Genomic DNA, 12,424 nt, shown 5'->3' with positions numbered 1-12,424 from the left:
CTCTTCCTCCACAATTTTATTGCCTCAAAAGGCGAGGAGACCCCGCCCCACCCTCACAGCCCGCGAGCCTCGTGCAGCGGCTCCGCTCCGCCCCGCGGTGCCACCGCCCCCGTTCCCATCGCGACGGCTCGGCTCCTCTCCCGGCCGGCCTCCGCCGCTCCTTCCCATCGCCGCGGGCCGCCTTGTGTCCCGGCTGGTCACTGCCGTTCCCATCGCGACGGGCCGCGGTGTGTCCCGGCCGCCGCTGCTCCCGGCCGGCGCTCTCATTGCAGCCCCGCCGTCCCGCTGTTCCCTGCCGGCGCCATGAACGGCCTGGGGCCGCAGCGGGAGCTGGAGGAGGCCGCTGCCTTGGAGCGCCGGCGGCGGCGGGAGCTGCTGCGGCGGGAGCGCATCTTCAACCCGCGGATCCGCACCATAGGGGTGAGGGCGGGCAGGAAGGCAGGGAAGGCGCCTTGTCCCCCCGGTGCTCCTGAGGAGAACGGCTTAAGGCGTGGGGGACCCCCAGTGTGGGGCAGGGAGGGAAGGGGCGGCCGAGCCGGTCACCTCAGTGACCCCTCCTCAGTCTGTGTTGTGTGATGGGGGGGCAAGCAGGAAGGGAGGGCCCAGATGCAACTTTTAGAGTCGCGTTTAAAGTTACTGGTGAAAGAAATCACAGAATATTTAGGGTTGGAAGGGAGCTCTGAAGATTATCCACTCCAACACACCCGCCAAAGCAGGGTTACCCAGAGCAAGGGACACAGGAACATGTCCCGGTGGGTTTGGAATATCTTCAGGGGGAAAGACTCTGGGCAGGTGTTAGTGCTCTGCCACCCTCGATGGAAAGAGGTTCTTCCTCTTGTTGAGGCAAAACTTACGTTTTATTTCATGGCCATTGCTTCTCGTGTGTGCCTGTGCCCCACAGCTCTGGATTCAAGGGCAGGGTGTCATTGTCCCCTCACAGCACAGAGACCTCAAGCTCTGTGTTGTATCTCTGTGTAGGAGTATTTTGAGGGAAGCCAAGAGCTTCCAGAGTCAGCTCATGTAATGTGGCTGAACCAAGTAATTGTTTTTTACCTCTCTGCTCCGTGATACTGCCCTCGTCTGCTTAGACCTTGGTAGAATTGATGCTATGAGAGATTTACTGCTCTAAGTGTCCTGCAAGTAGTCCACATTTTGCATCAGACAAAATAGGCAGATCCATTCTTGTCTGTGTACGTCTAATTAATTGTTGTGTCTGATTTTTCTTGGCATGGATGTGTAAATGTGAACACCCTTCAGGCTGGTGGATTTTCTCCAAAGTTTACTATGCAGTTTGCATCCTGAACATCAGGGAATAATGTATTCTATACCTATTTGACTTTGGAGGCAGTATGAACACAATGAATCTCCCTGTGATGTGTCCAAAGGCCCACATTAATGTTTTGTCAGTGTGCATGGAGGAAAGAGTGCTCAGAGGTGATTTCATTGAACCGGTAGAATTGCAACAAATATCAATTGGATCATCTTTTCTTAGGTACAGAAACACGTCTCAATGGAAAGACATCTTCACCTTATCTTATTCTTGTCACTCTTATGCAAGATTCATTGCAGCTGCAGAGTCATTAGCAGTTCCCACTTAAGGAACATGACAGGTGTGACAGCATCTCCCCCCCACACACCAACAATATACTTAAGTACCCAACAATATACCTAAGTGGAAGGAGTTAATAACATTTTTAGCAGTTCTGGGATGGATAAAGATACTTGAAATTTCTTCGTTGATAACACATACTTTCTCGATAAACTGACTTTCCTAGAACCTTAAAAATGAAGTGCAAACCATATATTCTTAGTTAATGAAATAGCTGACAACTAACATATCCTGGTGCATTTTATTGAGCCATACTGGAGTACACCATCTGAAGGTTTTATCCAAATACTTCTGTAGAATTGACTTGTTTTTTAGAACTGACTCAGCCAGGTCTTAATAGATCTGTTTACATTTGACAAACAATCTAAAATGAAGAAGATCATATCTGGGGAATTTTGATTAACAGTTTGTTTTGATTTCACATCATTCAGTGTACCTGAACAATGATGCTGACAAAAGGGACTGTTCTTATCCTCTGAAGTTAGGCCATAAGGATACCATAAAGGGCCAGGAAATTCATACAGAGGTATTCTGTATCAGTATTTCCATGTGGCTTTAAGATTCTTTGCTTCTGTTCTCTGACCAGTTTACCCAAGTGGCACTCGCAGAGAAAATTTAAAAATCAAGACTATATTTGACTTAAAAACGAGAAATCCTAAAGCAGGGTTTGAATATTTTAAAAACATGGAGGTAATATACTGGAAAGCAGAATGGGAACCCAGATTTTACTTTTTTTTTCTTTGATTATTACTAGTTTTATTATTACTTTGACTACTGTATCTGTTTTGTCATCCGAGTAATGGGAATGTAAACTCTTCACTTACAGATTGAAGAGTTTATCCTCAGTGAATCTCTGATTTTTCTAAAGAGTTCAGTTGAGTAATCCAAATGAAAAATTACTTTCCATTTACATATAAACTGTAAACATAAATAGAACTAGTTTAGAAATTAGCTGCCTCCAACATAGATTTCTTATTTAAACACTTTAAAGTGAAACCTGTAGTCTTACGTGACTGGGAATGTGTGTTTTATGGATGTTTTTATATCAAGTGAAAGTGTTTTGAAGAGGACAGAGCCAAGAGTGTAACACAAGTCGATACAGTGACTTACCTCTATTATTGCCCGAAAACAAAGAACTTGTATTGAATTTCTCTTAACAGTATTTCCTGTAGTTGTATTGTTAGCTTGGCTTTCCCAATGAAACCTCTGAGAGAGTTCGTGTTTAGTGTCCACAACACCATTGTTTTTGAGGATAGAATTCTTGATGGTTTCACTCTTGCTTGCAACCTTACTGCTTTGCCTGATTGCTACTATCAGTTGTCCTTTACAGCACTAACGCTGTGTATTTTCAGCCATGATCTGTTTCTGTCTTCATCTGAATAGGTTTTCGACAAAGGCTATTAAAATTGTTTACCAGATTCCTGAAGATTTGTCATTGTATTTTTTGATGAAATTTTTAAAGACAATGAGTGACTTGACAGTAAAAAAAAAAAAAAAAAAAAAAAAAAAAAGTAAAATCCATGTTTCTGCCTACTAATTTGACACCATCTGCCAACAAAAGTGAGGCCACATTTTTTTGCCTAAAGTGGAGCTGGAGCTGTCTGCTCCCATTTGATGATGTGGGCTATATTATCCTTTGCTCAGGTCCCACTTGCCATGCATGTGGATGTTCTGTACCACACCTGTCAGCTCATCACAGATCATGTATGCCCTGTAGTGCATTTTGGCAACCATGTGAATCTCTCTGATAAGACTGGGAATGTTTCCATTCCATTCTTACGGTGAACCTTCTGTATTTTTTTCAAGTATGAACTATTACAACTGCCTGTCATCTTTACTGTTAAAACAACCTGCTTTATAAATGAAAGCAGAACAATAAACTAAAATTGCCAGCTGTATAATGGGGAAAACATATTCTGTGTAATGCAGCTGAAAATATTTATAGCTCTATGTATCATATAAATGTGGTGTTTTCATCTGATCAGGTGCAAGAGCATAGCTATCAATATTAAAACAAAGCAAACGAACAAGAATATTTCTGTTTCTGGATTTTGTTTTACTTACATTAGTAATGTGTGTATATATTCTGTTGCTAGTGGGATTATATCTATCTTGTACAACTGTGAGTCAATGTAGCTTCACAATACCTGTTTTAATTGTTCAAACACAATATCTCCTAAAGAGCTGCTTTTTTTTTTTTTTTTTTCTTTTCATTTTAATAGATTGATAAAGATGCATTGGATGCACAGGTCAAGGAGAAGAAAATTCAAGAAGCAGCTGAAAAAGCACAACATGAAAGATTTGGTATATTTCTAGATACTGTGATATTTCTGTGAATAGTTGAATGTTTTAATCCTGCTTTCTTTTATCCCTGAATATATTCTCTAAATTCAGCCATCCAGTTGGTGTCCTATTTATGCTCATACATCTACATTGGCACAGTATGTGTTCTCCTTGCTATTTCAGGATTTATACTGACATGATTAAACTGGGATACATTGCCTAACAGGCCAGAATTTTCAGTGTTTTCTTTTAAAAGGTATTGATGAATAGCTTTATTTTGGTTGCTTTCTTGTAGAGTCAGCTCATCTTCTGTCTAGCCATTCCTCCATAGAATATATAGATTCTGCAGAATTCTCTCTAGATTGTTATTGCTGGAAGCATGAGTCATGTACAGTAAGGCAACAAGAGGAGCTGTTGCTGAGTCAGAACTTGCAGCCACACAAATATTTCATGCTGTGCTGTTTGTGGTCTTCTGTGCTTGGCATGCCTTCTTTGCTATCAGATGAAAAGGTCCCACAGCCTGAGCTCTCTGTGTGCTTCAAGAGGAGCTAAAATGGAGCTGCCAACTTCCATGCTGTGCTTCTACTGCAGCTGCTTGTGATTTTCCTGGCTGGAAAATACACCTCTCAGGGTCTGCCTCTTGGGAAACTACCAGCAGCAATGTGGTGTCTGGCAAAAGAGGAAATGATCTTTTGTAGCAAATTATTTTAAATAACTAAAATGGCTAGTTGAGTGGGAATTTGTTGTTTGTTTTTTCTTAAAAATGCTGTACTTTGTTTAGTTTCAATTAAATGGGCAGGAGCTCTTAAGCTGTTCAAATCTTAATGCCAGTCAATGGTTTTACTGCTATGGTTAGAAAAATCATTGGAACTATGGAAGAGCTACCTATATTCCTTGCAGTTGCAGCCCAGTTTTGGTTTGCTTTCTGACAAGCAACAATTTATTTCAGCAGTAGCTGTAAAGGAAGAGTAAATGGAAACAACTGGATTACTGTACATTTCTTGTGTTCTTGCAGGTTTCTACCAAATGAAACCTCATAGCTCTAGTACTTATTATTGTATTTGTTTCACATGCATATATTTCATTGTAACATTAATAAAATAATTTACACCTAAAAAGCTGAAAATATTTGTTAAGTAAATATTACTAACATTAGAGTGTTTGCTGGGCTGGTACTTATGGATCAAATACTCTCCTAAGGTGTAACAGTTTGAAGATTTATATTCTCTTTATTCATCTTGAAAATTTTATTTTCACCTTATGTGTGCACTCCAGTGACTCGTGCACCTCTAAGACTTGTGGTTTCATTGTGTTCATTGTTGCCTAGCTCATGACATGAAGAGAAATGACAAGCTCATGTGTCTGCTGGAAGAACGACAGAAGAATGAAATCAAAGACATGAATAAGGCTCTCACTGAATTTCAGAAGAATTGTCAGAAGCCAGAAACAAGACGTGAATTTGACCTGAATGATCCACAAGCCCTAAAGAAAGACAGACCTGCTCGAATCTCAGATGATGATCCTCGATGTACTATATCTGGCATGCAGAAGTTTATGGGTGAGGACTTAAACTATGATCAGAGGATGAAATTTCAAAAGGAGCAGTTAAGGGAGTGGTCTCTTCAGCAACAGAAAGACTGGAAAAATGCATTAGCGGACCAAAAATTGGCAGGTAATAAAAAAGATAATGTAGTTTTAATCTTCTTTTTCAGAAGTTGTGATGTATCTGATGAAAATATGGCATACCCTATTGTATATTTAACTTGTAGAAATACTAGAGCAGTTTTTACTTTTTGAGCTCTAATATATTCACTGTTTCTTCTAGGAAATCTATATTTCATAAGACATGATTGCAATATCAGCCAGGTTTCATTTCTTGTTTATGCCTCCAGTTGATATGCTTACTTCGTCAGGCCAAACTGTCCAATCCATACTGTCCTAGAGCAGAAAAAATAATACTGATTTTTCTCTCTCAGCTTGTCATGAAACATTATTTTCTGCAGTACTTAACATACTTCTTTCATTTTTACACTAACTGTTTAGACAAGATAGGTTACGTATTAAACTCTTTCATGAGTCACCTGAAATCTGAAGATGGACAGTTTTGATGGTAGGATTTGGAAATAGTTATTTAGTCTACTGCATCTTTAGCTCCCCCCTGCCTCTTCCCCTCATATGGCACATCATGTCCATGAATATTGACTGAATTTCATTTGAATCTAATTTAGATGATCTTTATGACAAGTTTAGGATTGAACTTGACAGAAAGATTATGGAAGAACAAAAAAAAGAAGAGGAAAGCAGGCGTGTTGTCTGTGCAGCTACTAAAACTTTCAATAGAATCCAGGTAAATTAATATTAAGTTGGTTTGTTTGTTTGCTATGAAATGTGGAGACAGAGAAGGAAAACGAGGCACAAAATCTGAATGAGTAGTGATGTTTTCACTGGGGTTTCTTAGCAGCTGAATTCCAAGTTTGTCTCAGCTTGGAAGAAGATAAATTCACTTTGCCAAGAGAACAAAAGATCCAAGGTTCTAGATGTCCTCTATCTAGTTATCCTCTGCCAAAACTATCTCTCCTGGTTCTCAGCTTGCTGACTAGTGGGCAGTAAAAAGCTCCCCAGTCATTTGGGGGCTTTGAGCTGCTAAACTGAGGTACAGCAATAGCCTCCCATGCTTCTTTCTAGGTTTGTGTCTGTCTGCTTGTCTTTGCACCTGTGTGGAAACATTGCTAAGAGTTGTTTGTCCTTATTTATATTAACTCCCCATAACCACTGGTTTTGGCACTTTAGCTGCTTCATGGGTATTTGTGTACCATGTGTCTTGGTTTACTGACCTTGCTTTGGAACCTATCTTAGTACCATTATCTGTCATGCTCTAGAGGGTTTTTGTCTTCAGCTTCTACATACAATTCAAAGGGCTGCATGGATGCTGTTAGCTTGATTAAACTATATTTGTTGTGACTTAGCTTTAAATGTATTTAGTCATATCAAAATAAGCCACATTTCTCCTTGTCTGCTTTGCCAATGTGTTTGTGCCCAGCAGTGATCAGGAAGGAGCTGTTCTACATAAGTGAATATTCCCAAGGCAGGGATTTTTTTTTTTAACAGCAAAATAGGAGAGCGTGCCTTGCAGTGAACATTAGGAACAGTGATTTCCATAGAAAATGTATACTGTGATCTCCAGTTCCAGTATTTCAGATACATTCACACAATATGATTCAAGTTTGCATTTTGTATCAGGAAATGGAATCAAGGCTGCATCTTCTGACTTTAATTGGTCTGTCTGTTTTGAGGGCTTACGCACACTCTTCACCTTGATTCAGTATGTAATATATCAATCAAGGCTAGCAATTGAAGATTGTAAATTTTTATTGTGTATTTCTTCCATATTGTGTCTGTCTGCCAAATATATATTGGTTTTTTACACGGGGATAAATGTGGAATTATTTTTTATTTAATTCTGTGTTTCCTTATAAAACAAAGTTATTTTTCCCCAGTTTACTTGCTGTATGTGATATGACAACATTAAAGTACTGTTTGATATTAGGCTTTTGATCTTGGCCAATAAAACAACAATGATAGTATTTGTATGTGATGCTTTTGACAATTGTATGCAGGTTGGAAATGTATCTGTTATGATGTGTTAACATGTTTTCATGCCTTAGTTCATATTTTTCTCGGAAAAAAGATCACTTCTCTCTTTCCACTGAATTTAGGCTGCTGAACTAGATCATAAAAATGAATTGGAAAAAGCTCAAAAAATAAAAGATGACATGGATGAAATTACCTGCCTCCTTCGAGGAGACTTCCTTTCTGAAAACCCTGACCAAGCAATCGGCCCCTGCAGTAAACATCCTGTCCTGGTGGATCGATGGAAGGGAATGAATAAGGAGCAGCTGATGGCAATTCGTCAATTTCAAAAGGAACAAGCTCTGGAGAAAGAGGTATTTAAGCTCACATGCATTTTCATGCATTTTCTGTTCTCTTGGTTGGAATAATACTATAAACTACTAATGTTTGTAGAAGAAAAATACCACTGTTGGCCCTGGATATGCCAATATGAGCCTGTGTTTTCCATTTATCTGCATTTTACCCAAACTTCAATCAGTCTAACTGAACATAGTACCTCTGAAACACCTGGGATGTGTCATGGAGTAGGCTGGAGCCCTGGAGTTGGATTGGGAGGAAGGTTGCTGGAGACCCTAGGGCCAAGGGAGCTTAGGGCATGGCCCATGATGGTCCAGCTGAGCAGCAAAGTCCTGCCCAGCCCAGGACCCAGGCTTCATGGTGCAGTTCAGAACCTGAGAGTGCACAAGCTGCCTGCAAGGACTGGGCTGCTCCATAGGGGAAGATCTGGGAGCTGAAGGAAAGCAGGGCAGGGCAGGGCAAAGCACAGTATTCTCATTCTCAAGGGTACCCAAGCAAGGCAAATAGAGCAGGTCCCATGACCTTGCTTATGCATATTTCAGAGGCCTAAAAGTTCATGAATGTAAGAATGTAATGGAATTTGATTTCTACCACCCCACACAACTATGAGGCATGCTGTAAAATAGAATTTCAATAATTATTTATTGAATAATTGCTGATTTATTGATAATAATTGCTGCTCTAGAGATATATAGAAGCACAGTCAAAGACATCTAGTTTCCTACGAAGAGTGTCCAGGCCTAGAAATTGTGAAGTAGGAAGTGACTTGCCTCCCTCAGTGCAGAGGCAGCATTTATGACAGCTAAGGAATAGTCGTTTATTTTATCTTTTATTCCTTAGAATTCCTTACAATATCTTACCTAGTACTGTTATTAAAGCTGAAGGTGGAATTGTCATTTTCCTGCCTTTCCCGTTACTCTGAAATGAAGCCATTTGAGTCATTAAGCTGGCTGAAAATGAGTACAACCAAGAAAAGTAAGGTTTTTTGCAGGCTTGATTTTTTGATTTTGTTCAAAGGGGTGTCAGACAAGAAGTGAGGCAGAGGAAAAAACCAGTTGCAGTCGACTCATGTGGTGCTCGTGGCTCCCCTATTATACCAAATTAGCCATATTATAAGCCATACTGATGTCTATGCACTTCTTGCCTCAAGAAGTTTGAACTCTTGCTAACAATAATAATAATAATGAAATCTGTCTTGGTCCTCTGGGTTTTTACAGAGAGAAAAGAATAGATCTTTCATTGGCCATATCTTGCTTCTGCCTGGTTTAGAAATCCTCACTCCTTCTCCCCATTTCAAATGCTACCCCTAGCGTTCAATAGAGGCAAGCAGGTTTGTTTGGATGAACTTACCTGTGAGACTTTATGTACACAGTTCCGTCTTTGAAAGAGAAAATGGGGCATTTTCCTCACTCCTGTAGAGAGCAAGAGAGCAGGAACGCCGAAGGGATGCTGAATGGGACAGGCAGCGTGTGCAGGCTGCAAGAGTCCAGCTGCTCTGGGAGCGGCACCAGCAGCGGCAGGATCGGGTACAGCGCCAAGATTTAGACGTCAGGAATGCAGAGCTCTCTCAGGAACAAAAAGCAAAGTAAGTACCAAGCAAGTGTTGTTCAAATAAAACAAACAAACAAACAACTCTTTATCATTATTAACCAAATAGCTTGGATTTTAAAGGGCTTTTTTACTTGTTCTGTTTGTAACTCTTTAAATATACTTGTTACAAGTTCATTTTTTTTTTAAAGAAATCAACAATTCATCTGTAGTGTGTTTTCCAGTGTTGTTTAATCAATCTTCAAAGGGTAGATTTTCAGTGTTACTAACTGAGATGAATGAATTAGGATCTGGAATTCTTAAAACCGTTCCACTGACAGCAGACTGTTTATATAGATGGCAAAATGGAGAATAAATATAATTAGCTATGGAGGAAATTATATTATTGAGTGAAAACCAGTACATGTTTCTTTAATTTATCTTAGTTTTCTGAAACAAAAAAAGGATGAACTGCCAGTAGAGCTGCCAGTTTCTGAAAGCTAGCTTCTGATAAGCTAGCAACACTAACAACATTTCCATCATGTATGACAGAGCTAGATGATTCTTTAACTAACCACTGGATGTCTTGTTGGGCAGTTCTTATGTCTGCTCTTACGGGAAAGAAGGAAGATAATAAGTGCAGGAAAAGAAAAACAAATGTAATGATTTGATGATCTATTTTTCCAGTTCCTTTTTTTTTTTTTTTTTTACCTTGGTGGGAGCTCATGAATACAGAATCACAGAATAGTCAGAGTTGGAAGGGACCTAAAAGGGTCATCAGATCCAGCTCTTAATTGAATGACCTGTATGGGGATTGAACCCATGACTTTGGCATCATTACCACCATGCTCTGACCAACTTAGCCAGTCTCTGGTTCATACACACCTTTTGCAAATGAATTTCCTAATAGATGATACCTTCTTACTATGAAAACAAACGTTTGGAATTGTGTTAATTCAGGCTTTTTTACAGCTGAGAAATTTTGAGGGATATTTCAGGAAGAAAAAACCTAAGTTTTCTATATTGAGATGTGGTGTGTATTTTGCAGAACAAGTTTTAGTTACGTTAAATTCCATCTCTAAGAATTTATGAACATTTATGGGTGTTAATGCATTGCATCTTTTTTAGGTTTCTCAGGCTACTTCTGTATAATAGCAAGAAAACATTTACTAATGGCTTTTAAACAAATTTATTTATTTCTAGGAACATTTATCTTAAAGAGGAAGAGTATTCAAATATCCCAACAGAAGAGTTTTATGCACAATTTAATACAACCACCCGATGACGATCTGGATAAATCAACCTGAATTGTACAGAAGTATGTAGACACATTAAAATTTTCAGTTGAGCAATCCTATGTTTTATTGTTTTTATCTGCCCTGTTCAAGCACTGCACTCAAACTAAAGGACAGTCTGCTAGGCCAGATCTGTTCTAAGAAAAGGAAAACATTGTAATAATTTTTAAACATAATTGTTGTCCTGAAAGGACTAGTAGATTCAGTAGTAGGTTGTTGGACTCTTATGTCTCAGGCTTAGCTGTAACATTTACATTATTCATGCCTATAGGAATCAATTTTTGGAAAGAAATCTGAATTTAAACTATAGTGCTGCTTTATGCAACTTGGGCAGAGTGATGCCTTTCTCTGGGAGGGAAGAAAGATGACCTAGGCAGAAAATTTTGGGTTGGTTTGTTTGTGGTTTGGTTTTGGGTTTTTTGTTTTGGATTTTCATAAAGCAAGAAATCCACCCAGACACGAAGGCAAGAAAAAATGAAGTGGTCAAGTTGGTCAGAAATGTTGCTTTTATTTTGTGAACAGTGGCAATAAGGAGATAAGGGTTCAATAGTCCTTGAGGTGATTAGTGTGCTGAGGTATGGCACTGAAACAGAATGTGTGTTAGTGTGGAAAAGCAGGGGGGAAAATATTCCTACATTCACCCTCATGCTTTGGAAATAATGGAGAAGGCTCCAGGTAATGTGCTGCTGAAGGAGAGTGAGGACAATTCACAGGTGTAACAGAAGACAGGTGTAAAAGCAAGTGTGCACCAAAGTCAAGGAGAAAAATCTCAGCTTGTGCAGGGTGATTCAGGGAACCCATGTACTTTCTGTGTTCTTGGTGACAATATGGACTTCGCAATTAGAGCCAGTCACTGACATTTGAAACATGGGCAAGCACAGCACAGAGGAAGAAAATACGGAAAAGCAATGTGGGAAACTGACTGCATAAGGGAAATGAATGGTGGAGCTAACAAGGAAATGAATTCCAGAAGAGAAAGAGCTGACATGGAAAGGACTGCAAAAAGGTTTAGATGACCAAACCTAAGAGTCAGAAGATCTGAAAGAGGAGAAAAAATGAGTCAGATGAAAGATTCAGCTGGGAATCCAAGACCTCTAATATTGTGAATCTTTAATAAAAATAGAGCACATTTATGAGAATAGGCCTCGAACTGTAACTTGCCAGCACATGGGACATAAATCTGAGGTGAAAACATATCCTGATGATGTTAGCTTGGAGTCCACTGACTGTTCTTTGTCTCAGCAATAATGGTAATGTTGAATGAACTTTTTGGTGAAACAGGTTGAAGATGCTTCCACCAAGCAAAGGAGGAAAGATGCCTAAAAAACCACAAGGGCTGAGGTAAACTTGAATGAGTTATTCTTATCTCTATGAAAATAATAAAGCATGCATGGTTCTTAAGATATTAGCAGGAGGATTTTAGATGTTTGAAGGAAGCATTTCTTGAAGGAGACTGTTCAAACAGGTCTGTTTGCTCAGCTGAAGAAGTGCGCTGTAGGATCACACCAATAAAATCTTCCTGTCTGATTCAAAAACACTGATTAAAGAAGAGTTTGGAAAAGGGCTATCATGTTAATGCCTTTAGATAGACAGGTGAAAGAAAATCAAGGAGAACATTCAAATGATGAAAGAAATGCCTTTCAACATGATTATCTTGAGCAAAAAGATATGTCCCAATTTTAGTACATTGATACAATTAGAATTCATTATAGTATAGATAGAAACTAAGTAGAAGAACAGTGTGGCTGAAATACAGGAACTGAGGAAAGCTGGAAAATGAAGT

General features: G+C 39.4%; 1 protein-coding gene across 1 annotated transcript; it reads left to right on the top strand.

Moving 5' to 3' along the window:
- Nucleotides 1-255: 255 nt before the first annotated feature.
- On the top strand, nt 256-10,969 carry RIBC2 (RIB43A domain with coiled-coils 2). The gene is made up of 7 exons (XM_066318496.1): nt 256-420; nt 3,832-3,913; nt 5,220-5,564; nt 6,121-6,239; nt 7,609-7,836; nt 9,238-9,404; nt 10,550-10,969. The coding sequence occupies exons 1-7, from the start codon at nt 304-306 to the stop codon at nt 10,629-10,631; spliced, it is 1,140 nt and encodes a 379-aa protein (XP_066174593.1). The 5' UTR covers nt 256-303; the 3' UTR covers nt 10,632-10,969.
- The last annotated feature ends 1,455 nt before the right edge of the window (nt 10,970-12,424 follow it).

This window comes from Sylvia atricapilla, chromosome 5 (genome assembly GCF_009819655.1).
Source record: "Sylvia atricapilla isolate bSylAtr1 chromosome 5, bSylAtr1.pri, whole genome shotgun sequence".
NCBI classification, from domain to species: Eukaryota; Metazoa; Chordata; class Aves; order Passeriformes; family Sylviidae; genus Sylvia; species Sylvia atricapilla.
This window is presented reverse-complemented; position numbering and strand designations above follow the sequence as displayed.

What these genes read in the sequence shown, in the direction of transcription:
- RIBC2 (XM_066318496.1), top strand. Translation starts at nt 304, where the DNA reads ATGAACGGCCTGGGGCCGCAGCGGGAGCTGGAGGAGGCCGCTGCCTTG. An exon ending in AAACTTTCAATAGAATCCAG is followed by an intron (nt 6,240 to 7,608) that starts GTAAATTAATAT and finishes CACTGAATTTAG; the next exon opens with GCTGCTGAACTAGATCATAA. An exon ending in AACAAGCTCTGGAGAAAGAG is followed by an intron (nt 7,837 to 9,237) that starts GTATTTAAGCTC and finishes TCACTCCTGTAG; the next exon opens with AGAGCAAGAGAGCAGGAACG.